This window comes from Myxine glutinosa, chromosome 5, assembly GCF_964187855.1.
Source record: "Myxine glutinosa chromosome 5, kmMyxGlut1.1, whole genome shotgun sequence".
NCBI lineage: Eukaryota > Metazoa > Chordata > Myxini > Myxiniformes > Myxinidae > Myxine > Myxine glutinosa.
The window spans coordinates 7,628,087-7,655,963 of record NC_136265.1 but is presented as its reverse complement, the minus strand read 5'-3'; the positions used below and the strand labels follow the sequence as shown (position 1 = coordinate 7,655,963).

General features: G+C 46.7%; 1 protein-coding gene across 4 annotated transcripts in view; it reads left to right on the top strand.

Annotated features, from left to right (window-relative positions):
* Positions 1-27,511, top strand: part of LOC137427987 (calaxin) — a 68,053-nt gene extending 40,542 nt beyond the window's left edge. For 3 of the 4 annotated variants that reach the window (XM_078777549.1, XM_068117866.2, XM_068117869.2), the window contains exons 2-6: positions 21,646-21,801; positions 21,895-21,999; positions 24,336-24,487; positions 27,079-27,183; positions 27,402-27,511. In XM_078777549.1, the coding sequence (XP_078633675.1) occupies positions 21,646-21,801; positions 21,895-21,999; positions 24,336-24,487; positions 27,079-27,183; positions 27,402-27,446 (563 nt within the window). In that variant the 3' untranslated portion in view covers positions 27,447-27,511. The remainder of the gene's footprint in view (positions 1-21,645; positions 21,802-21,894; positions 22,000-24,335; positions 24,488-27,078; positions 27,184-27,401) is intronic. The other variant, XM_068117867.2, reaches the window with a different exon arrangement.
* Positions 27,512-27,877: the final 366 nt, after the last annotated feature.

The window sequence follows — 27,877 nt, the reverse complement described above, 5'->3', positions numbered from 1 at the left end:
ACAAGTATGAGTTGGTTCGGGCACAATAACAAGCCAATCAAGGATGAGTTGGTTCGGGCACAATAACAAGCCAAACAAGGATGAGTTGGTTCGGGCACAATAACAAGCCAAACAAGGATGAGTTGGTTCGGGCACAATAACAAGCCAAACAAGGATGAGTTGGTTCGGGCACAATAACAAGCCAAACAAGGATGAGTTGGTTCAGGCACAATAACAAGCCAAACAAGGATGAGTTGGTTCGGGCACAATAACAAGCCAATCAAGGATGAGTTGGTTCAGGCACAATAACAAGCCAAACAAGGATGAGTTGGTTCGGGCACAATAACAAGCCAAACAAGGATGAGTTGGTTCGGGCACAATAACAAGCCAAACAAGGATGAGTTGGTTCGGGCACAATAACAAGCCAAACAAGGATGAGTTGGTTCGGGCACAATAACAAGCCAAACAAGGATGAGTTGGTTCGGGCACAATAACAAGCCAATCAAGGATGAGTTGGTTCAGGCACAATAACAAGCCAAACAAGGATGAGTTGGTTCGGGCACAATAACAAGCCAAACAAGGATGAGTTGGTTCAGGCACAATAACAAGCCAAACAAGGATGAGTTGGTTCGGGCACAATAACAAGCCAAACAAGGATGAGTTGGTTCGGGCACAATAACAAGCCAAACAAGGATGAGTTGGTTCGGGCACAATAACAAGCCAAACAAGGATAAGTTGGTTCGGGCACAATAACAAGCCAAACAAGGATGAGTTGGTTCAGGCACAATAACAAGCCAAACAAGGATGAGTTGGTTCGGGCACAATAACAAGCCAATCAAGGATGAGTTGGTTCAGGCACAATAACAAGCCAAACAAGGATGAGTTGGTTCGGGCACAATAACAAGCCAATCAAGGATGAGTTGGTTCGGGCACAATAACAAGCCAAACAAGGATGAGTTGGTTCAGGCACAATAACAAGCCAAACAAGGATGAGTTGGTTCGGGCACAATAACAAGCCAATCAAGGATGAGTTGGTTCAGGCACAATAACAAGCCAAACAAGGATGAGTTGGTTCGGGCACAATAACAAGCCAATCAAGGATGAGTTGGTTCGGTCACAATAAAAAGCCAATCAAGGATGAGTTGGTTCGGGCACAATAACAAGCCAATCAAGGATGAGTTGGTTCGGGCACAATAACAAGCCAATCAAGGATCAGTTGGTTCAGGCACAATAACAAGCCAATCAAGGATAAGTTGGTTCGGGCACAATAACAAGCCAAACAAGGATAAGTTGGTTCGGGCACAATAACAAGCCAAACAAGGATGAGTTGGTTCGGGCACAATAACTAGCCAATCAAGGATAAGTTGGTTCGGGCACAATAACAAGCCAAACAAGGATAAGTTGGTTCGGGCACAATAACAAGCCAAACAAGGATAAGTTGGTTCAGGCACAATAACAAGCCAAACAAGGATAAGTTGGTTCGGGCACAATAACAAGCCAAACAAGGATAAGTTGGTTCGGGCACAATAACAAGCCAAACAAGGATAAGTTGGTTCAGGCACAATAACAAGCCAAACAAGGATAAGTTGGTTCGGGCACAATAACAAGCCAAACAAGGATAAGTTGGTTCGGGCACAATAACAAGCCAAACAAGGATAAGTTGGTTCGGGCACAATAACAAGCCAAACAAGGATAAGTTGGTTCAGGCACAATAACAAGCCAAACAAGGATAAGTTGGTTCGGGCACAATAACAAGCCAAACAAGGATGAGTTGGTTCGGGCACAATAACAAGCCAAACAAGGATGAGTTGGTTCGGGCACAATAACAAGCCAATCAAGGATGAGTTGGTTCGGGCACAATAACAAGCCAATCAAGGATAAGTTGGTTCGGGCACAATAACAAGCCAAACAAGGATGAGTTGGTTCAGGCACAATAACAAGCCAAACAAGGATGAGTTGGTTCGGGCACAATAACAAGCCAATCAAGGATAAGTTGGTTCGGGCACAATAACAAGCCAAACAAGGATGAGTTGGTTCGGGCACAATAACAAGCCAATCAAGGATGAGTTGGTTCGGGCACAATAACAAGCCAAACAAGGATCAGTTGGTTCGGGCACAATAACAAGCCAAACAAGGATGAGTTGGTTCAGGCACAATAACAAGCCAATCAAGGATGAGTTGGTTCGGGCACAATAACAAGCCAATCAAGGATGAGTTGGTTCGGGCACAATAACAAGCCAATCAAGGATCAGTTGGTTCGGGCACAATAACAAGCCAAACAAGGATGAGTTGGTTCGGGCACAATAACAAGCCAATCAAGGATGAGTTGGTTCAGGCACAATAACAAGCCAAACAAGGATGAGTTGGTTCGGGCACAATAACAAGCCAATCAAGGATGAGTTGGTTCGGTCACAATAAAAAGCCAATCAAGGATGAGTTGGTTCGGGCACAATAACAAGCCAATCAAGGATGAGTTGGTTCGGGCACAATAACAAGCCAATCAAGGATAAGTTGGTTCGGGCACAATACCAAGCCAATCAAGGATGAGTTGGTTCGGGCACAATAACAAGCCAATCAAGGATGAGTTGGTTCGGGCACAATAACAAGCCAAACAAGGATGAGTTGGTTCGGGCACAATAACAAGCCAAACAAGGATGAGTTGGTTCGGGCACAATAACAAGCCAAACAAGGATGAGTTGGTTCGGGCACAATAACAAGCCAATCAAGGATGAGTTGGTTCGGGCACAATAACAAGCCAAACAAGGATGAGTTGGTTCGGGCACAATAACAAGCCAAACAAGGATGAGTTGGTTCGGGCACAATAACAAGCTAAACAAGGATGAGTTGGTTCGGGCACAATAACAAGCCAATCAAGGATGAGTTGGTTCGGGCACAATAACAAGCCAAACAAGGATGAGTTGGTTCGGGCACAATAACAAGCCAAACAAGGATGAGTTGGTTCGGGCACAATAACAAGCCAAACAAGGATGAGTTGGTTCGGGCACAATAACAAGCCAAACAAGGATGAGTTGGTTCGGGCACAATAACAAGCCAAACAAGGATGAGTTGGTTCGGGCACAATAACAAGCCAAACAAGGATGAGTTGGTTCGGGCACAATAACAAGCCAAACAAGGATGAGTTGGTTCGGGCACAATAACAAGCCAATCAAGGATGAGTTGGTTCGGGCACAATAACAAGCCAATCAAGGACGAGTTGGTTCGGGCACAATAACAAGCCAATCAAGGATGAGTTGGTTCGGGCACAATAACAAGCCAATCAAGGATGAGTTGGTTCGGGCACAATAACAAGCCAATCAAGGATGAGTTGGTTCGGGCACAATAACAAGCCAATCAAGGATGAGTTGGTTCGGGCACAATAACAAGCCAATCAAGGATGAGTTGGTTCGGGCACAATAACAAGCCAATCAAGGATGAGTTGGTTCGGGCACAATAACAAGCCAATCAAGGATGAGTTGGTTCGGGCACAATAACAAGCCAATCAAGGATGAGTTGGTTCGGGCACAATAACAAGCCAATCAAGGATGAGTTGGTTCGGGCACAATAACAAGCCAATCAAGGATGAGTTGGTTCGGGCACAATAACAAGCCAATCAAGGACGAGTTGGTTCGGGCACAATAACAAGCCAATCAAGGATGAGTTGGTTCGGGCACAATAACAAGCCAATCAAGGATGAGTTGGTTCGGGCACAATAACAAGCCAATCAAGGACGAGTTGGTTCGGGCACAATAACAAGCCAATCAAGGATGAGTTGGTTCGGGCACAATAACAAGCCAATCAAGGACGAGTTGGTTCGGGCACAATAACAAGCCAATCAAGGATGAGTTGGTTCGGGCACAATAACAAGCCAATCAAGGACGAGTTGGTTCGGGCACAATAACAAGCCAATCAAGGACGAGTTGGTTCGGGCACAATAACAAGCCAAACAAGGATGAGTTGGTTCGGGCACAATAACAAGCCAAACAAGGATGAGTTGGTTCGGGCACAATAACAAGCCAAACAAGGATGAGTTGGTTCAGGCACAATAACAAGACAAACAAGGATAAGTTGGTTCGGGCACAATAACAAGCCAAACAAGGATGAGTTGGTTCGGGCACAATAACAAGCCAAACAAGGATGAGTTGGTTCGGGCACAATAACAAGCCAATCAAGGATCAGTTGGTTCGGGCACAATAACAAGCCAATCAAGGATGAGTTGGTTCAGGCACAATAACAAGCCAAACAAGGATGAGTTGGTTCGGGCACAATAACAAGCCAAACAAGGATGAGTTGGTTCGGGCACAATAACAAGCCAAACAAGGATGAGTTGGTTCGGGCACAATAACAAGCCAAACAAGGATGAGTTGGTTCGGGCAAAATAACAAGCCAATCAAGGATGAGTTGGTTCGGGCACAATAACAAGCCAATCAAGGATGAGTTGGTTCGGGCACAATAACAAGCCAATCAAGGATAAGTTGGTTCAGGCACAATAACAAGACAAACAAGGATAAGTTGGTTCGGGCACAATAACAAGCCAAACAAGGATGAGTTGGTTCGGGCACAATAACAAGCCAAACAAGGATAAGTTGGTTCAGGCACAATAACAAGCCAATCAAGGATCAGTTGGTTCGGGCACAATAACAAGCCAATCAAGGATGAGTTGGTTCGGGCACAATAACAAGCCAATCAAGGATCAGTTGGTTCGGGCACAATAACAAGCCAAACAAGGATGAGTTGGTTCGGGCACAATAACAAGCCAATCAAGGATAAGTTGGTTCAGGCACAATAACAAGCCAATCAAGGATGAGTTGGTTCGGGCACAATAACAAGCCAAACAAGGATGAGTTGGTTCGGGCACAATAACAAGCCAAACAAGGATGAGTTGGTTCGGGCACAATAACAAGCCAAACAAGGATGAGTTGGTTCGGGCACAATAACAAGCCAAACAAGGATGAGTTGGTTCGGGCACAATAACAAGCCAAACAAGGATGAGTTGGTTCAGGCACAATAACAAGCCAAACAAGGATAAGTTGGTTCAGGCACAATAACAAGCCAATCAAGGATGAGTTGGTTCGGGCACAATAACAAGCCAATCAAGGATGAGTTGGTTCGGGCACAATAACAAGCCAATCAAGGATGAGTTGGTTCAGGCACAATAACAAGCCAAACAAGGATGAGTTGGTTCAGGCACAATAACAAGCCAAACAAGGATAAGTTGGTTCGGGCACAATAACAAGCCAATCAAGGATGAGTTGGTTCGGGCACAATAACAAGCCAATCAAGGATAAGTTGGTTCAGGCACAATAACAAGCCAATCAAGGATGAGTTGGTTCGGGCACAATAACAAGCCAAACAAGGATAAGTTGGTTCGGGCACAATAACAAGCCAAACAAGGATGAGTTGGTTCGGGCACAATAACAAGCCAAACAAGGATAAGTTGGTTCAGGCACAATAACAAGCCAAAAAGGATGAGTTGGTTCGGGCACAATAACAAGCCAAAAAGGATGAGTTGGTTCGGGCACAATAACAAGCCAAACAAGGATGAGTTGGTTCGGGCACAATAACAAGCCAAACAAGGATGAGTTGGTTCGGGCACAATAACTAGCCAAACAAGGATGAGTTGGTTCGGGCACAATAACAAGCCAATCAAGGATGAGTTGGTTCGGGCACAATAACAAGCCAAAAAGGATGAGTTGGTTCGGGCACAATAACAAGCCAAACAAGGATGAGTTGGTTCGGGCACAATAACAAGCCAAACAAGGATGAGTTGGTTCGGGCACAATAACAAGCCAAACAAGGATGAGTTGGTTCGGGCACAATAACAAGCCAAACAAGGATGAGTTGGTTCGGGCACAATAACAAGCCAAAAAGGATGAGTTGGTTCAGGCACAATAACAAGCCAATCAAGGATAAGTTGGTTCGGGCACAATAACAAGCCAATCAAGGATGAGTTGGTTCGGGCACAATAACAAGCCAAACAAGGATAAGTTGGTTCGGGCACAATAACAAGCCAATCAAGGATAAGTTGGTTCGGGCACAATAACAAGCCAATCAAGGATGAGTTGGTTCGGGCACAATAACAAGAATCCCATATAAAGGGCCCTTCCTGTGCCCCTGGCATTTCCCCCAATATAGTGGAGCAGATAAGCTCGTATATGGAAGGTCTTGTGCATTTTATGACTAAAGCATGAAACTTTCTCCAGTGTTTCTCTGTACTATGAAGTTTGATTTCAGACGTGGAGGCATTTCAGATTTGACCTCTGGGACTCGGCAACGGGCGATACATTTCAGGCTGGGAAATTTCGTTTTTTTCCACTTTTTTGCAGGGATAAAGGCAGGACACATCAATTATGCCTATTTTTACCTTGTTATTACACATATATTGCACAGAACTGCTGTAAACTCTGTTTTAATAAAGTAAAACATGAACAAATGAGGACACCTCCCCACACACATACACACAAAGAACATCAAAAACTGTGCTTCACATAACCACATTGCTCACTCTAATTTATCACGTCAAATCTGACTGAGCAATGTTGTTGTCATGTCGGCATCTCTTAACACACCCTACGATGACATTATCAGTTCGGTATGGTCATGTGAGTCCCTTTAAAAGCCTAGCAGTCTCCTGAACATGAGCAAAGGGCAGTGCACTTGAGGGCAGCCTTTTTGCACTTGCAGCACGTAGTACACCCTTTCTTGCAGCCACAATGGATAAGTTCATAGCAGCTCTGTGAGGCTTCTGGAAGGGTGCTCCACAGTGGCTGCCATCCAGTTGTTTCCTTCACCCAGCCCCAATCAGAAGGGCTTGGAGGCTCAGGATCAGGTACTAACGCTTTGCTCCAGACATTGGCCTGATAGGTGGCCCGCTTAATGTGTTGCTCTAGCGCAGCCTTCGTGGGTGGGATGTTCTCCAGAGCTCTGGATTTCTGAGTGAAGAGCTGTTTCCTAGCTTCGTTCACCTCCCTGATGTCGCTCGTCCTATCGTACATCAGTACCACAAAGCGCTCTAACAGCGACTTGGACATCTCGCCCACATCACATTGCATCTGCATGAGCTCATTGAAGCCCTCGGTCACTTCAGGGAAAGCCTTCCAAGTTTCCCATGCAGTTTTCTTTCCTCTTCCAGCAAATGCTGAGACTGTGTCACATCCCGTAAGTGCGTGGAACAATGGGAGAGTGGCACAGGTACTTGGATCCAGCTTGTTGGCCACTTCATGAACCCCAATGTATCTGAAGCTGGTGCCTGTACCAAGAGCAATCCACATTTCCTCTGGCCCAATCGTCCTAAACATTGCCACGGCAAGGACAACAACGTCAGTGTCTACAGTACGAATCGTCACCTTCTTGCAACCCTTTTGAACGGCATCTGACACGTGCAGAAGCAAGCGTGTGTCTGCTTCCTCTTGAGAACATGGAGTGAGATTTTTCAAGTCAGACTGGGCAGGAGAGCAGAGCACCATCTCCCCGTGAGTTGTGTAGACTTCTTTTCCATCATCTACTGGAACGCAAGTGACTTGCTGGGAGAGAAATCCAAACAATTCTGTTTTGTTCTCATCAACATGCAGGAAGTCTTTTCAGTGCTTTGGCAATGCAGTGGTTGGAAACACCCGTCTCCTGATTCCCTTCCCTCTCTTCTGTCATGTGGTGCCTTTTAGACTGTCTGGGATGTAGACATCCCAGATAATATCAAGACTGCTCGTTTTCTGAAGTTGGGATTTTGCATACGGTACAAAGACACTGTCTGCATAATCCTGGAAGGTCTTTGCTGTACCAGGATTCAGCATCTGGACCACAGCTGCACCATCAATGAACACAGCATCAACTACAGGAGCAGGTTGTGAAACAGTGTCATCAGTCATTATGCAGTGCAACAGGTCTGCTTTTGTACCAAGTCGCATGAGAAAAAGATGGTGGTGCTGCCTGGTTTTCGTGGCAAAATAATTGATCCAGATTGCCATCACGTATTTGGCAAGATACATACAGTCGTGAGAACAGATTGCAATCACGCTTCAGTGCTTCAAGTTGTATTTTCTGCTTTGACTGTGTTTTCACTGGCAGATGGCTAAAGAGAGGCATCTTGTTCCTGGGGATGGTATCTGTGACTGGCTTTGTTTGCTGCTCCAGCCGTTCTTCCACAAAGGTCTTGAACTGTTGTGCACCCAAGGACTCCACCTTCCTCACTGTGTCTGCAACTGATGAATCCATGATATCTTTAGAGTCAAGCACCAGAAGATCCTGACTCTCTTCAAGAAACGGGTTCCCCATCTCTTCAGTCACTGCTGTGAGGGACCTAACATGCTTCACAAAGGCTTCTTGCACTGCTGGCTGCTGTTCATGGTGACGGTTTTCACTTTGTGGGGAGCTTTTATTGTCGAATTCTGTAGTCATTCTTGCAATTTCTGGACCTGCCACCATCCAGCGTCGCAGCGCCCCAGGATTCTCTTTCAAGCCAACTGCTCCACCAGATCCTTTGATGAGTGCATCGTTCTGTTCATGGCAGTGGTCAATTGCCATGGCCGAGAACTTGTTGCTTGTTTTATGCACAACAAACTTCCCAGCACGGAATTCTTCCAGGATTGCTGGATGTTTCTTAAATAGTACCATCATGTCACGAACATGTACTGAGAGCCACCTGGAGTAGTGAGTGCGGTCCAGAGCAAACATCCAGGGTAGGAGATGTGTGAGGGTTTCCACATAGAGCTGAAAGTTGCCCTCTCGCAGTGATCTGATGTACATGAGCATGAGGACCTCGAGTGATAGGGTTTTTAGCCAGTAGTCAAAATGCACACTTTCGCTAACTCTCTGTAGGCACCATTCTTCAAATGTTTGAAGGACTGCTTCAGATGTGCAGTGCTCATTGTAGGCCTGGTGAAGTAGCTTGTACAGGCTTGCAGCTGTAACTTGGTGGGCATGGCGGGTCTTGGTAACGTGGCTTGCATGGATGAAAGAATCTGCACTGCCGGGGCTCGCTATCTCAGCCTGCACCAGAGCATTTGTCCATCCACTGTCTTCAAGCCAGTCCCCCAGGAGCTGCAAGCACACACAGATGGAATTTTGTCCACATAACAATCTTACTGACTTATACTGGCAAAAATTAAACTCCCTTCCCTGTACCTTCATTGTTTACCTTTTATGTATGATACTTCTAAAATAGTAAACCTATACATGTTTAGATTTATCTGACATTGACAGATTACCATTATACTGAAATATTGGGTAAATGGTAAATGGTAAATGGAGTTGTATTTATATAGCGCTTTTCTAGTCTTCCGACCACTCAAAGCACTTTGCACTACATTACTACAGATCTACCCATTCACACTCACATTCATACACTGATGGCCGAGGCTACCATGCAAGGTGCCACCTGCTCATCAGGAGCAATTTGGGGTTCAGTATCTTGCCGAAGGACACTTCGACATGCGGACTGGAGGAGCCGGGGATTGAACCGCCGATCTTCCGATTGGTGGTCGACCCACTCAACCCTCCACGCAACAGCCAGCCCAGTGGCTTGGGTCCTACCTTCAAGACACCCATTTCGATGTGGAGCCCACCGAACATGATCACAAAGTGGTTCTCTCCATGGCTGTCTGGCCACGTCCACTGGATCTCCTTGGCTAAGGCATAGAGAGGTTGGTCCACAGCAAGAACAGGCACCTGCCCAGGGTTCAGGTGATGAACTGCTGCTCTGACGATGTCCATTGAATGTCTTATCATGGCTGAAGAGTGTGCGTTGTCCAGAAATAAAGGCAGCAGTGCATTAATGGCTGCAGGGGGGATCATTGTCTGCTGGATACCAGCATGGTAGGCGGACCACGATATCCAGCTTGCCTTGTCTATTTCCTGCTCCTCCAGGGCGGTCATCACTGCTCTCAACCACTCATACTCTTCATCTCTTGTTGTTGTTGCCATCTGGAAATCACTGGGTCTTACTGGGCTATTCACTGGAGGGGCTGTGAATTGCTTTTTCATTAGAGCAATTGGTGGCACACTGGTGTATTCTTGTGGCAGAGGGATGATCGACCTACTGGATGAAGTGGACTGGTTCATGACAAGCATGCCACGGTCAGAGCCTGCACATTCATGTACAGTAGGGTGCTGTATCAAAGAGATACCAGTGCCATGAAATGAGTCCTTTGCTGTTCCAGAACTTGGATTGTGGTCAATATTGTCCACGGCAGCTGTTGTGAAGAGACCATTGCGCATTTTTGGTGGGCACACAACATCTCCCAGGTTGAAGCGTTGGCATACTCCATTGGCAATGTCGGCCGACACTTGCAGGAGGCGATCATACGACACACACATCCCCAGACTGAAGAGAGTGTCAATTAGCCCTCTCTTCCGTGTGACAGCATGGACTTTCAGTGCCACATACAGTGGAAGTGGAGTTTCACGATCACGGCTGTGACGCACTGTACCTGATGACTTTGCTGCTCGTGTATGTTTGACACTGTTGAAAACCAATAACTGCGAGACTGTTAGAGCAGCGGTTGTAGTAGTTGTTTCCACACGCTGAGTCTGGTGCTTGATGTTCGCCCCATCCAGAATCATGGTCACCAAGGCCAAAAGAGATGGCGGTACAGACTCTTTCTGACAATTAGGATGGAATGAGCCGTTAAAGTTGAACTTGTTGTCAAACATCTCTCTGCGTACCACTTCTGCTGCTCTCACCAAATGCACGGCATCACTGTCGTAGTCACAGGCCTTCTTGAGAGCATTTCCGATATCGCCCTGAAATGTCAGAAGTGTGTCTCTCCCTTGCGAATGTGCCCTTAAGTCGGGAAACACAGCGAGAAGCCTGTTGTTCCGTCTGGTTGTGTGGATCCGTTGCCCCTCAGTGGCACCTAGCTGTTCAAGTCGGACTTTGTACAGGTCACCCAGGTCTGCCAGTTTGAACACTGGGGCACAATCAGCACCTCTTGTTTCCTCCATAAAGGCTACCAACTCTGCGAAAGCAATGCCATGCAGCTGGGCCTCTTCCTCTTTCTCATCCTTTGATATAGCCGGTCTTGCTTTGTTATAGAGCATCCGGAGGCAGTTTCGGTGATATTTTGCCTCAAGGGCCATCATGTCCCCAGGGGAAAGTTTAGCAAGCAACTCGGTGTCTTTTATTTCCAAGGCAGCATTTCTTACATTGAAATCTACCTGTTTTGTTGATGCCTCATGGAGCTCTTCAGAGCCAGCTGGCTTGTTGCAGAAGAAGCACACAGGCTCTTTAGTGTTGACATGGAGCAGACCGTGTGTGAACATTGGGTCCATCAAACTGTTTCACTTTTTCTAATAACTTCCGCCGTCGCTGCAGCATGGTTTGATTATATTTTAATCGACAGGTCTTGTGCAACTGTGCCCTGTTGTTCATCAGTGTGGCTACTATGCCATTCCCATCATCCAGCCTGTCCAGGTCCAGCTCAGCTGGTATTTGTCTAATTTCCTGAAATTCAAGGAGATCCCTGGACAGTGAAACATAACCGCTACCTACTGGCGGCTTGCTTGACCTGGCAGGGCGTTGCAAATCTTCGCCTGTTTCTTCCTGGCAGAGAGCACAGAGTTCCCAGTTAGTGGGGCAATGCAGCTGAGAATGCTTAGACGTAGAAGGCTGGGCAAGATCAATCAGTATATGGCGTTTCGACATGGTGAGAAAAGCTTATTGTTGGAGAGACTTTCCACCACCACGAGTTCTGAAGAGTGCGTACAAGCTAGCTGAAGCATGCGGACGGATTATCCTGTAAAGCACAAGAACATACCACATTGTAAGTGTATATTTATACTCTTTTATATTTTTTATGCAGCAATACTAAATTCAAACATGTTTTAGTGAGTGAAATGCCATAAAAAACCCTCTTTGGAGGGTTTCAGGTGCAAAACGTACTAGCTTTCAAGGTAATGACTGTGATTCTGTCTCCGACATTCTTGCTAATGTGGCCGTCAGTCAGAATAGAAGCACTTACTTGATTTCTCAAATGCGGGCCAACGAATAACAGTCATGTAATCCCACATCAGCAGAAGTTGTCAAAGTTGCTAATGCGAGACACCCAGGGCAAAAACATTGTTTTTCATGCACTGATCAATTTTTTTAAGTTAGCATTAGATAATGCCTCATTTGCATATTTAAACATACAATTTCAGAAAACTTGTAATACAAAAAATATTTTTCTTAATTTAAGTAAACTACTGGGGAAGTGTCATGGTGATATCTATTAGTTAATTTTTTTTACCCTATTCACCTGGGGTGTCTCCCCTGATAGCTACCTTTACACCTGTAAATAAACACCCTGGCCAAACCCTGGCCAAAATGGCCAAAACACCCTGGCCACCCTGGCCAAATTGGTGCTCTAAGCTGAATTTTGTAGAGTTAGCTGGCAGCAAATTGCATCTTTATTAGAACAAAAATGCAATTTAGGCAAAGATATACATGATTATAAAGGAAAGCATCCTGCTCTGCCGCTCTATCTCACCCTCTCTCTGTTCTCTTCACCCTCTCTTTTGCTAAAGGTCATCTGCCAGCATCCTGGAAATCAGCAAACATTACCGCTTTACACAAAAAGGTGCAAAAACAGATCCTTGCAACTACAGACCAATCAGCCTGCTCCCAATTATCAGCAAAGTCATGGAATCCATCATTGCTTCGGATATGAAATCTTTCCTCTTCTCCAATGGCTTGATCTCTAATCATCAATTTGGTTTCAGACCAGGTCACTCTACTCTGGACGTGCTGCTTCTGCTGTCTCAACAATGGATGGAGGTCCTCAATGCCAAACAGGAAATCAGAGCTGTCTCCCTTGACATATCACGTGCCTTCGATACGGTCTGGCACCCCGCTCTGCTCACCAAACTCTCCTCCTATGGTATCCATGGAAATCTCCATGCATGGCTTGCGGACTTCCTCTCTGGTCGTAGTCAACGTGTGGCCCTGAATGGATTTCTCTCATCTCCCCTTCCTGTTCAGGCTGGAGTTCCCCAAGGCAGTGTGCTGGGCCCTGTGCTTTTTCTGGTCTTTATCAATGATCTCTCCGACTCTCTGGAAAATCCTCTGTATCTCTTTGCTGATGACTCCACTCTCTGCCGCTCCATTCCTCTTCCCTCAGATCGGCAGTCTGCAGCCTCCTCACTCTCTGAAGACCTGGACAAAATCACAGACTGGTCAAACAAGTGGAACATGTCTTTCAATCCTGACAAATCTCACACTCTTACTATGTCTCTCCGAAAAGATCGACTGGACAACCCTCCCATCTACTTTCTCAACAATCCTCTCCAAGAAGTTCTGTCGCTCAAGCTTTTGGGTCTCACTATCTGCCATGATCTTTCTTGGGAAAACCACATTTCCAAGCTGGCCTCCAAAGCCAGTCGCCGACTGGGCATCCTCCGTCGTGCGAAGTCCTTCCTAGGCACACCTGAGCTCCTCACCACATACAAGGCTTTCATCCGCAGCTCAATGGAATACTGTTCTCCCCTATGGGCTGGTGCTCCTGCCTCACACCTGGCTCGGCTTCACGCTGTTGAATCCAAAGCTTTCAGAATTATTGGAATCTCCCGCGATGAAGCTATCTCTGGGGGCCTTTCACTCACTCACCGCAGGCAGGTAGGTGGTCTTTCTGTCTTCTACCGACTCCTCTCCGGCCTTGCTCCCCCAGCTCTCTCTGTGCTCTGTCCCCCAAATATTCCTACAGGTCGCACAAGATCTGCAAGCAACCCTCTGATGGTTAAACTGCCGAAATCTCGGCTCTCTGCTCACCTTCACTCTTTCATTCCTCTTTTCTCCCGCCTCTGGAACAAACTCCCACACTCCCTTCAATCCCACTCCTCCCTCCAGGTCTTTAAAACAGCTGTTCACCACCATCTCTTATCTTCCCCCATCCAAAACCTTGATCTTTTCTACCCCCACTAATTCACCCCAGATCCACCTTGTTTGAAATTCCAACTTCTTTCCTGGAAGTCCTGGCAGTGTCCATATGTTTTATACCTCTCCCACCTCCCCCCCCCCTTCCCATGCCTCCCCCCCAAAGCCCCCTCCCTCCCACAGTTCTCTCGATGTCTCCATGTCTCTCGGTCCCTGCTCTCAAATGTTGTGTTTGTGTCCTTCCCCCTCTCTCCCCATCTTGTCTACCGCTCCCGATGTTATTTGTTTTATGTGTCTGTTTGTCTTTCTGTGTGATTAATGTTCGCTCTTTCACGAGCCTCGAACTTGTATACAAAAAAAATATTTAAAAAAAGTGATGGGGAAAAACTCGAAAAATGCAATGCTGAGGTCAATGACCTCTCAAGGTCACCAAATGTCAGATATAAAGTATCATATGCTGAAATAAAACCACGTCTAAAATAAAACCTAGGGGTATGAAGATCATATGCTGAAACTTTCATGGTTTAGTCATAAAATGCACAATTGGTTTGCCTATCTGCCCCACAACTGTGTAAAGCGTGACGTCAGTACCCTCCTTTTCCCTTCAGAGCGCTTCCTTCCCCATAGCACGAGTCGCGGCACAGGATGGAAAGATACCCGGAATCTCCTGCTATAACTGTGCGGTGTTATTTCCAATACTAGGCTTTTCAACAAACATCGGATTACCAGAAACTCGACCACCGGCCAAATCATTCCCGATAACAAAGAGATTCCCTCTACAGGAAGAGTGGCTTGTAAACCTACGGTGACCGGTCCTGACACCAAATCAGACTTTAAATGGATGACATGAAGTGGAGCTCTAACATAGCCACCAACCCCCTGTAAAAGAACACTAACACCAGTTGCCGTCTTCTCTGACAATGGCAAAATGCCTTCAAGCATCAAAGATTGATGTGCTCCTGTGTCCCTCAATACCCTAACAGGTCTCTGGTTAGTCAAGTCTCCATCCAGTGACACAAACCCCTCTGAAATAAAAGGTTTGTAACCCCCTTGAACAAGGTCGTTCTGTGATGCCGTAACTTTGGCATGGCAACCCTCACAAGGCACTGTCCTCCAAGGACGATTTCTCGCATTGGCCAATGCATTCGGAGTTGTACTTGTCTGACTCCGCTCCTGATTTTTCCTTTTCAGGGCATAACATTGGGACATCAAATGCCCAGGTTTCTTGCAAAAAGCGCAAGTAGGCCCGGAGGAAAAACTCGTGGTCTGCCTCGGGCCCCCCAGAAGATAAGTCTGTCTTGGAACTGAAGTCTTCTGATCCCTAAAAGTCACGGTAACAGATTTGTCCTCATAGTCATCTCTAGGCCGCCTCCATGAATATTCGTTCTCTGCACCGGATGTACCATAACTCCCCTGGCGAACTCTAGGCAGGAAGTTAGGTGTGTGGAACCCCATCATGTGTGTCAAGGCATAGTCATCTGCCACGGTTGCTGCCTCATACAACTCTGGTACCTGCTTTTCCTCCAGATGTACTTTAATGTCCGCGTGGACACACTGTTTGAATTCCTCCACCAAGATCAATTGTCATAACAGGTTGAAGTCTTTCCCAATCCCCTTCGAGTCACACCACCGATCAAACATGGTTTCCTTAATTCTGGCAAACTCCACATGGGTCTCACTCTCCCTCTTCCTGGCATTCCAGAATTTTTGCCGGTAAGCTTCAGGGACCAATTCATAGGCTTTGAGAATGGTTTTCTTCACTTTCTCATAATCTGCACATTGGTCAATCGGTAAAGCCGAATATATATCTTGAGGTTTACCCACCAGAACACTCTGCACTAACATCGTCCAGGACCCCACAGGCCATTTTAGCATTTGAGCCACTTTCTCAAAGTGTAAAAAAAACTTGGCTACCTCCTTTTCATTGAAGGGTGGAACCAGCCTCACATGCCTACCAACATCCCAGGTGTTCTGACTAGTTGTCGAACTAGCCGGCATGGATACGACTTCTCTCCGTTCTCCCATTAATTCCAGCTCCTTGAGTTTAAGTTCCTTCTGATACTCCATGTCACGTTCCTTTAACTCCCTTTCGGATCTCTGTTCCTCTGCTCTTTCCTTTGCTCTTCTTTCTTCTTCAGCTCTCCTTTCCTCGGTTCTTCTCTCCTCGAGTTCTCATTCCTGTTCTACTCTTCTTTCCTCGAGTTCCCTAGCAGCTCTCCTTTCCTCTGCTTTTAACCTTTCCTGGCTCTGCAGTTGCATCTCCATTTTCCGGAGCTCCACATTTTCTTTTTCCTCGGGTAACCAATCCAAGGCTACCTCTGTCCATGTTCCTTGTCCCACCAAAGATTCTACCACCAATGTCTGCATCTCTGCTTTCTTCATACTAGGGCATGCCCGTACTATATCTATATCTAAAATTATATCCCCCCCCTCTATTTACATGAAATGGTTTGGTCCAAAGCGAACGGCTTGCGAGTGGTGACAATCCCCCCCCTCTATTTACATGCAATGGTTTGGTCCAAAGCGAACGGCTTCCGGAGTTTGGTAAAGAAATCGCCATCGCGTGCACAAACGCGCAGGAAAGCGAATGAATCGCAAATTCGTTTTTATTAGTTGTAAAACATAGTTTAACGCCAACATAGTTTGCAAACGTGAAATAAATGAATACGCTCTCAAATGTGCCATCCGAGGCAGAGTGTGCCCGCCACGTTCGGCACACGCGATCGTTCGCTGCTCTCTGATTGGTTGAATCGTTTTTTGGACATAGCTCGGTAAGTAATTGTCCGATTAATATGAAACCTTGAAAAGGCACATCCTCGGGTCCCCAGCAATATACCTGGCAAGTTAAAAGTATATCGGACCCGTGGTTGTCGAGAAACAGCGGTCACAGACAAACAAACGTACAGACAGAGATTACTGGAATTATAGATAGATGAGCTAAAATTAAAATTTCCAAGTTAAAATGTTTGGCCAATATCAAGAGTTCCGATCTTTTAAACGCTTGGAACTGAGCCTCATTAGGGGACGCCGCAAACTTTTCTGCGTCAAACACCATGGTGACTATCAGTTAACACGTGTTAACCTTCACACAAATTTCTTTCCAATTTTTTTGAAAAATTTGGGAATATTAGAAAAATTCCAAATTTGGGAATTTTGGGAATGTTAGGGAATTCTATACCAGACGCATGTTAGGGAATTTAATCCCGGACAAGGACCCCAATTTCAATTTGGGCCAATTTTGGACGAGTTCCCAATTTCTCGGACGAGCCCCCAATTTCTCGGACGAGCCCCCAATTTCTGTTACGTGCTCTTCCCCAACCCCCTGGTCACGGTGTGCCTCCGAGCCCCGAGAGGAGTCACGGCAGAAAAAATGTGTTATTCTGTATGTCAAAGATCAATGATGAAGCCACACCAATTGAATGAATATGAATGAATGATCGTTTTTATGGCCATTTTCCCCGCTGGAGCAGGGGTTAGCCTTGCAGGCCACATGACAATCATGGTTCCCTGTTTGAGGCAATGTTTTTATGGCCGGATGCCCTTCCTGATGCCAACCCTTGGTCACGCTCTTACGATGCGCAGGGATACGGTGTACCTATTCTAAATCGGGGTACACACCGTGATCATTCATCCCAGCAAGCTGGTACTCAATTTGCCGACCTCGGAAGGATGACAGGCTGAGTCAACCCCCCTGGCGTTAATTCAGCGATGGACTGGGATTCAGAACCCAGGATCCTAGGATCCCAAGCCGGCACCTTAACCGCTAAGCCAATACCAGGCTTAGTGTTTGGTGTGAAGTGTGAAGTGAAGTGAAGTGAAGTTAGTGAATTACTTAGTGATGCCACACCAATTGTTACCAACAAATAAATATTGTATTAAGATCACACAAGAACAACAGTACAACAATAATAGTAATCAAAAGTACAATCAATATATCCTATGATGGTACCATCAGTTTCGTAACATATAACTCACTGTGCTCCAAGTGGGTGAACCAATAACATTCCCAATGTCTCTTTCCCGGCTTCAAACCCAAAGTTGCTGATTCCGGCTTCAAGCCAAAGTCGATCCCGGCTTCAAGCCAAAGTCGATCCGCTCCAGCGATTGTCAGAACGATGTCTAATCGAGACCAGAATCCCGTTCGGATGATAGTCACAGTCACGCGGCCAAAGCTGCGTAAAGGCGCCCTCAAGGCGACTGTGAAATCCAAAGGTGCCCTCCAGGCGACCGGGAAATCACACCCTCGGGTATGGACGTTCCACAGCTCACAGTCGGCGAACCGCAAATTAATCTTCCAAAGCCATGTTGCACACACACACACCAGATACGTCTGAAAGCGGTGAAAACGGCTGACGAAGCAAAGAAACCTTGCTCGATGCGCAAAGCGCGGGAGTCAAAATGGTCGACGGCCCGTTCTCGAGACGTAACGGCCCTTCGATGATTCTCTTCGGAATCAATTGCAAAACCTGACACGTAGGTTAATCTGTCACTGCGATAACAACTCTGTCGCAGGAATCCCTTTCCTGGAAAACCCAAAGTTCACTCGTGACTCTTGCTCGCCAATGCTAGCTCCAGACCGCAAAGCAACTATGCCTCTTGTCCGACTCCACTCGCTCCGCCTTATTTTTTCCTCTTCCTCTTCGTCGCCGTCCGGTTCCCGATCCGGTTTCCTGCTTCTTTTAAAACATTAACTTTTTACATTCTGGAAACAGTAATCTCCATCTCCCTTAAATGACAACAATAATAGTACATGGAATCAAAAATATTTACAGTGGATGAAAACCACAACAACGGAAGTGACGAATCTGTAACAATCCCCACATGGGTACCTTCACCTAGCCGTATATCCCCACATGGGTACCTCCACATAGCCGTGTATCCCTACATGGGTACCTCCACCTAGCCATGTATCCCCACATGGGTACCTCCACCTAGCCATGTATCCCCACATGGGTACCTCCACCTAGCCGTGTATCCCCACATGGGCACCTCCACCTAGCCGTGTATCCCCACATGGGTACCTCCACCTAGCCGTGTATCCCCACATCGGTACCTCCACCTAATCGTGTATCCCCACATGGGTACCTCCACCGAGCTGTGTATCCCCACATGGGTACCTCCACCTAGCCATGTATCCCCACATGGGTACCTCCACCTAATCGTGTATCCCCACATGGGTACCTCCACCTAATCGTGTATCCCCACATGGGTACCTCCACCTAGCCATGTATCTCCACATGGGTACCTCCACCTAATCGTGTATCCCCACATGGGTACCTCCACCTAATCGTGTATCCACACATGGGTACCTCCACCTAGCCATATATCCCCACATGGGTACCTCCACCTAATTGTGTATCCCCACATGGGTACCTCCACCTAATCGTGTATCCCCACATGGGTACCTCCACCTAATCGTGTATCCCCACATGGGTACCTCCACCTAGCCATGTATCCCCACATGGGTACCTCCACCTTGCCGTGTATCCCCATATGGGTACCTCCACCTAGCCGTGTATCCCCACATGGGTACCTCCACCTAGCCATGTATCCCCACATGGGTACCTCCACATAGCCATGTATCCCCACATGGGTACCTCCACCTAACCGTGTATCCCCACATGGGTACCTCCACCTTGCCGTGTATCCCCATATGGGTACCTCCACCTAGCCATGTATCCCCACATGGGTACCTCCACCTAGCCGTGTATCCCCACATGGGTACTGTTACGTGCTCCTCCCCAAACCCCCTGGTCACAGTGTACCTCCGAGCCCCGAGAGGAGTCACGGCAGAAAAATGTGTTATTCTGTATGTCAAAGATCAATGGTGAAGCCACACCAATTGTTTCCAACAAACAAATATTGTATTAAGATCACACAAGAATAACAGTACAACAACAATAGTAATCAATTGTACAACCAATATATATTTCCTATGATGGTACCATCAGGTTCGTACAATATAACTCACTGTGCTCCAAGTTAGCGAAAAGAAGAACATTCCCAATGTCTCTATTCCCGCATCAAGCCAAAGTCGTATGCCGGCATCAAGCCAAAGTCGATCCACTCCAGTGATCGTCCGTATGATGTCGTATCGAGACCAGAATCCCGTTGGGTTGACAGTCACAGTCACGCGGCCAAAGCTGCGCAAAGGCGCCCTCAAGGCGACCGGGAAATCACACCTTCGGGTATGGACTTTCAACGGCTCACAGTCGGCGAGCCGCAAATTAACCTTCAAAATCCACGTTACACACACACACCAGATAAACGTCTGAATGCGGTGAAAATGGTCGAAGCGAGATGAAACCTTGAGCGAAGCGCAAGTCCTGCGCGAGTCAAAATGGCCGACGGCCCGTTCTCGAGGCGTAACGGCACAACAATGATTCTCCTCGGAATCGACCGCCAAAACCTGACACGCAGGTTGATCTGTCACAGCGATAACAACTCTGTCGCAAGAATCCCTTTCCCGGGAAACCCGAAGTTCGCTCGTGACCTCCGTTCGTCAACGTTTGCTCCAGAACTCGAAGCAGCTCGGCTTCTTCCCCGACTCACTCGCTCCGCCTTCTTCCCCTCCCCTTCCTCATCGTCCGGTTCCGGCTTCATTTAAAACATTGACTTTTTTTACCTTTTGAAAATAGTAACCTGAACTCCCTTAAACGACAACAATAATAGTACATGGAATCAAAAATATTTACAGTGGATGAGAACCACAACAACGGAAGTGACGAATCCATCACAGTACCTCCAACTAGCCGTGTATCCCCACATGGGTACCTCCACCTAGCCGTGTATCCCCACATGGGTACCTCCACCTAGCCATGTATCCCCACATGGGTACCTCCACCTAGCCGTGTATCCCCACATGAGTACCTCCAGCTAGCCGTATATCCCCACATGGGTACCTCCAGCTAGCCGTATATCCCCACATGGGTACCTCCACCTAGCCGTGTATCCCCACATGGGTACCTCCACCTAGCCGTATATCCCCACATGGGTACCTCCACCTAGCCGTGTATCCCCACATGGGTACCTCCACCTAGCCGTGTATCCCCACATGGGTACCAAACATAGCTCAGTGGTGGTGGTGTGTGCAGTCGTGTATCCCCACATGGGTACCATAACATAGCTCGGTGGTGGTGGTGTGTGCAGTCGTGTATCCCCACATGGGTAGCCTACCAAACATAGCTCGGTGGTGGTGGTGGTGTGTGCAGTCGTGTATCCCCACATGGGTAGCCTACCAAACATAGCTCGGTGGTGGTGGTGTGTGCAGCCGTGTATCCCCACATGGGTACCAAACATAGCTCGGTGGTGGTGGTGTGTGCAGCCGTATATCCCCACATGGGTACCAAACATAGCTCGGTGGTGGTGGTGAGCTCGGTGGTGGTGGTGTGTGCAGTCGTGTATCCCCACATGGGTACCAAACATAGCTCGGTGGTGGTGGTGAGCTCGGTGGTGGTGTGTGCAGTCGTGTATCCCCACATGGGTAGCCTACCAAACATAGCTCGGTGGTGGTGGTGTGTGCAGCCATGTATCCCCACATGGGTACCAAACATAGCTTGGTGGTGGTGGTGTGTGCAGTCGTGTATCCCCACATGGGTAGCCTACCAAACATAGCTCGGTGGTGGTGTGTGCAGCCGTATATCCCCACATGGGTACCAAACATAGCTCGGTGGTGGTGGTGGTGGTGTGTGCAGCCGTATATCCCCACATGGGTACCAAACATAGCTCGGTGGTGGTGGTGGTGGTGTGTGCAGCCGTATATCCCCACATGGGTACCAAACATAGCTCGGTGGTGGTGGTGAGCTCGGTGGTGGTGGTGTGTGCAGTCTCCAAGCAGGAAGTGAAGGACCTCGTGGACTTCTTCGAAACGCAGCTGGAAAAGCGTCGCGATCCCCTCAAGTTTGGGGGTTTAGATCAGGACGAGTTCGGCTACATCCTCTTGAACACCTTTGATATGACCGAACACGTGTTCCCGGATGGAGGTGAGCACTTGATGAGGAAGGTCTGACTGGACCCCCGTGCCTGGAGACCCCGAGAGTGTTTATTTATTTGTTTCTCCGCTCGTCTTTCCTCAGTTTTCAAAGCGTTTGCGAAACGAAATTGTGACGTCATCGACCTCGATGACTGGATGGATGGAATGGCCGTTTTACTCCGAGGGACACTGGAAGAGAAGACCAAGCGTGAGTGTTGTGACGTGGATTATGGTTTCCAGGTCATCGCTATATAGCTCGGCCGCACACTGTATCAAATAGAAATATAGACTTCCATGTACGAGTACACACTTCCTAGATAGACAACTACTCCTGACCGACTGTGGCTGTAGACACCCTGCCAGGTGTACCGACTGTTCGTACCACATTCGGTTCGGTGTCGTTGGCTACCTGCATCAGCATGTCTTGATGAAAACAAAATGTTCAACATCTCTTGATAGCCAAGTCAGGTATATTTAGTCGGAAGGATGAACCTGTTTGTCGTTGTCCTCACCTGGCTGCAAGTCCAAGTTCAAATCCTGTACACCGTCGATTTGTCCGTTGTATGCCGTAACGGCCTGAAGTACACTGCAGATGTTGATGTACAAGTACAGTGACGTCTCTTTATGTCCTTCACTTGCATGTGATGTGTGTACAGGTTGCCGTACCTCTTACATGGAAAGTACATGTCTCTTACATGAAAAGTACATACCTCTTACATGGAAGGAACATGCCTTTTACATAGAAGGTAGATGCCATTCAAATTAAACTACATGCCTCTAAGATGGAAGGTTCGTGCCTCTTACATGGCATGTGCCTTTTACATGCAAGGTACATGTGACTTGCATGGAAACCAAATACCTTTAATATGGAAGGAAAATGCCTCTTACATGGAAGGTACATGCCTCTGCCATATAAACTACATGCCTCTTACATGGAAGGTACATGCCTCTGCCATGTAAACTAAATGCCTCATACATGGAAGATACATGCCTCTGCCATGTAAACTAAATGCCTCTTACATGGAAGGTGCATGCCTCTGCCATATAAACTACATGCCTCTTACATGGAAGATACATGCCTCTGCCATATAAACTAAATGCCTCTTACTTGGAAGATACATGCCTCTGCCATGTAAACTAAATGCCTCTTACATGGAAGATACGTGCCTCTGCCATGTAAACTAAATGCCTCTTACATGGAAGGTACATGCCTCTGCCATATAAAGTACATGCCTCTTACATGGAAGATACATTCCTCTGCCATGTAAACGAAATGCCTCTGCCATATAAACTACATGCCTCTGACATGGAAGGTACATGCCTCTGCCATATAAAGTACATGCCTTTTACATGGAAGGTACATGCCTCTGCCATGTAAACTAAATGCCTCTTACATGGAAGATACATGCCTCTGCCATGTAAACGAAATGCCTCTTACATGGAAGGTACATGCCTCTGCCATATAAACTACATGACTCTTACATGGAAGATACATGCCTCTGCCATGTAAACGAAATGCCTCTGCCATATAAACTACATGCGTCTTACATGGAAGGTACATGCCTCTGCCATATAAACTACATGCCTTTTACATGGAAGATACATGCCTCTGCCATGTAAACTAAATGCCTCTTACATGGAAGGTACATGCCTCTGCCATATAAACGACATGCCTCTTACATGTAAGGTACATGCCTCTGCCATATAAACTACATGCCTCTTACATGTAAGGTAAATGATACTTGCATGGAAGGTACATGCATCTTACATGGAAGGTACATACATACATACCTCTTACATGGAAGGTACATGCCTCTGCCATGTAAACTACATGCCTCTTACATGGAAGGTACATACATACATACCTCTTACACAGAAGGACATACCTCTTACATGGAAGGTACATGCATACATACCTCTTACACAGGACATACCTCTTACATGGAAGGTACATGCCTCTTGCATGGAAGGTATATACATACCTCTTACACGGAAGGACATGCCTCTTACATGGAAGGAACATACATACCTCTTACATGGAAGGTACATACATACCTCTTACATGGAAGGTACATACATACCTCTTACATGGAAGGTACATACATACCTCTTACACGGAAGGTACATGCCTTTTACATGGAAAGTACATGCCTGTTAGTCTTAGCTCATGCGAGAGGATCTGATCGAGTTGTTTAAGATTTTCAGCAGGTTGGACAGTGTTCGGACCAGGGGCCACAAGTCTATGGTAAAGAACATGAGAGTTCGAATAGTATTTAAGGCAGTGGTGTTTCAGTCAGAGTGGTCAAAGCGTGGAACTGTCTCCCAGGAAAGGTAGTGGCAGCGGAGGGGTTTAAATGGGATTTGTATAGGTGTCTGGATGCATTGGAGATGGAGAGGTTTGGGGGTATGAGCTTGAGTGCATGGTAGGTAGGTAGGTATAGCTTATGTGTGGATGAGTGACGATACTGGGGTTGGTGCAGCCCAGGTATGAAGAGCCGTCTATACACCCATCCAGGGACCTTGTTCTTATGAAGTGCTGTGCAGTTTGCTTTCAGGTTTACGACTCAAACAGCGATGGATTCATAGAGAAGGAAGACATCTGCGAACTGCTCGAGGACAGCATTGTTCCGAAGTTTTATGGGAAGGATTCAACAAACATCATTACAGCTTTGGTGAATGATGTGTTCCTGATTATGGTAAACTCGGGATGATGGTAAACTTCATACAATGCTGTGGCAATGGTGCAATACTATATAATTAGTCTATACCTGTGTTATGGTCGGTACTGTATAATGAGTCCAACATCCGATGCTAACACAGCAGGTAGTATTTTGTATTTGCGGATGAAAGGAATCGGTTCCTTGAAATCCTCCAATTTTTTTTCCAATCACTGTTATTTATAATTTTTCCCAATATTTTTTCCAAATATTCTCTCCAATCACGAGATATAATATTGTGATGGCCGCATTGGCTGATACCTCTTCACCGACGTGTCTGTAAAAATAACACCGATGCCATTGACAACACTCATCTCTGGCCGGATGTTTGCGCCCAGGGTTGGTTTGCCATACCTGTGAGATGAATGAAGGAGATGGGGAATCATGCCAGCTACTTAATTGGCCGAGCGAACCAACACCACTCTGTGGGCTACCGTTGTGATTATACACTCGGACAAATCTCCCCAAGAGGCGCAAACCCAGATCAAACCCGCACAGGATAAGTCAAGACACGAAATAACACTTTCATTAATTTATTAACACGGGCACCAATTGAGTGGGAAATGACGGGAGGAATGGCAACGGGCAAATTAAAAAAAAGGAAAATGCCGGCAGAATTCAGCATGGGGCATCACAAAGACACAAACAATCAAATATACAGGTATGTACACATTCCCCTTATCCCCTACATGATCATTCCCGCTGTCAGATGCCTAAAACCAATGACTTGGCACCTTTATGCTAAATGGATCCAGACACTCGAAGGAAGAACATCGATAGTTTGGGAAGAGGGGTCAACAAATTGAGTGTGAGAGAGAAGTATGGAGTCTACTACATGCCCTGGCCCACCTTCGGCAAACTTGGTAGAGGCAAACGTGCCCATTGCTCGGCAGTTCAAGCTCACCTCCCTCAGGATTTCTCCCTCCTGCCTGGGGCAGCGCCCGGTCATAGGGGAAATTGCGGGAAGTCCGTGAGCCCAACGCGATGGCCTCTGTGAACCCAACGCGATGACCTCTGTGGCTTTAGGAATGTCGTGCGAGGGCAGGCAGCGTTTCCGAGGCAGACTGGCAACAACTGTGGTCCGGGTTTGGTCCGGGTAGAAGGCACTCTGGGTTTGTACGTGTGTATCAGTGTGTGAGAAAGCCACGGGAAAAGTCTGCAGGAAAAGAGAATAAAGCAAGGAAAATGTCGGAAAAGCATGAAAATAATGAAAGGAGATAATGGTGAAGAAAAGGAAGAGTTGATTTCCGTGTCAATAATGTGAGTGGAGAAATGAAGTGAAGCTACTCGAAAGGTAAAAGGCTCCGAATTCCTCAAAGCACCCACATGGAGTGCCTGGACTTCTGCGCATCTCTCATTTTATTCCCTCTTCCCTTCACTGATCTTCTCCTGTGTAATGCTTGAGGCCTTAAGTTAGATAAATAAGGATCCCGTCTGTTGGAATCTCCGGGGGTGTGTATCTTTGGTTTTGCTATGAACTTTGCTTTTGTGTTGTCATCATCATCTCTGTTATTCTGCTCTCTGTCTCAAATACACATTCAGAATTGACCGGGTCTGTTTGAGTTATTGGAACCGCTATCGATCGCTGATTGGAAATATCCAAATTGGTTACAAGTCCTTTCAGAGGATATTTGCGTTTTGGGCGCTTGACACCCGTTAAATTCACCACCTTGCCGGTAAGAGCTCTACACGTAAGAGCTCTTTTAGCTCTTACACGAGCCTCGATCTTGTATACAAAACAAAAAAGAAAAAGAAAAAAAAGAGCACCACACAGGTTTATTTTTTATTAGGTGCTTTTATAAGGTGCTCAGCAGGCCACCTGATCGGTTGCAAATGCTCCAAATTGAGCTTGGTATAAAAGTAGTACCACCTTCAGAGGCCATTTCCCCCCGCAGAGCAGTGGTTGGTCTTTATCGGGCACGTGGTCCCCTTTTTGAAGCGATGGTTTACGGCCGGATGCCCTTCCTGCCGCCAACCCTGTCAGTCGCCTTTTGCGGCACACAGGGAATTACCAGTGAACTGGTACTCAATTTGCCGAACTCGGAAGGATGACATGACTCAACCCCCCTGGCGTTAATTCAGCGATCGACCGGGATTCGAACCCAAGGATCCCAAGCCGCCACCCTAACCGCTAAGCCAACAAACCCAGGATTCTAGGATCCCAAGCCTGCACCCTAACCGCTAAGCCAACAAACCCGGATCCTCAGACCCCAAGCTGGCACCCTAACCGCTAAGCCTATGAACCCGGATCCTCGGACCCCAAGCTGGCACCCTAACCGCTAAGCCAACACCAGGCCTTGGTATAAGAGTAGATTGGCCCTAAATCTGCCTTGGAAAGTCTCGGATGTTTTGCTGACATGATCTCCACAACAATATGGCGGTCTAGATTAGCTAACTCATCACGCATTCCGATAACACAAGAATATGTCTCGAGTAAGTGATGTGACTTTTAATGTTGTAGCGCATGGTCCAAACGATGTACACATAATTAATACACCTGCACTATCAAATTAGACGAAGTACCACTTGAATCCTTTCCATGACAACTCTTTCAATCTTGTATTTGTGAGGACTGTGACCAGGACAACAAGATATCATTTGAAGATTTCAAAGAATCTGTCAAGAAAGAAAATCTCCTGCTCGAAGCGTTTGGGCCTTGCCTTCCTGAGCACCAGGTTTGTTCTTGTCATTTCAGCAAATGGGATTTTTTTTGGACGAATCATGAATCATGATTCTAATAGAGACTAATATGATGTACGGTAACTTAAACCGGGAATGATCTGAGCTTCCATGTGCTGTGAGATTGTAACCTTTAGTAATAAATGTATGTTGCACAGCATTGCATTGTGGGTAAAATGCCATTTTAACATGACCTACTGGCTTTGTTTTTCAGGGAATGCTCAAATCCGACAAAGAAACGACCTTTTTTCCTGTTTGATAGACCTATCGGTCACAGTTTGGAAATATTATAACTAAATAAACAAATTCACCGTTTTGCTTCAATTATTGTCTCCATTCATTTTCCAATGGAGTGCATCCATGTCCTGAAGTCATTTATACAACTTTTTAAACCATTAGATGCCTTATTTGAAACTGTTCCTGAATCAATTTGTTGCCACCACACCCCTCCAACAGCATCATCCTGGAGTTGGTCTAAGAGTGCCCACAGCGATATGTAATGGAGGAAAGTGAAACAACAACCTGTTGCCTACATGTGTGATGCCTGCCTGGGGTTGAGTGGTTGGGGTTCACGTTTGGAATGAAGGTGGTGGGTTTGGTTTGTGTTTAGGGTGAGGGTTTGGAGTATGGCATGCTGAGGTTTGGCTGTTTAGGTTTGGGTTGTGTTTGGGGTGTCGATGTGGGGTGTCC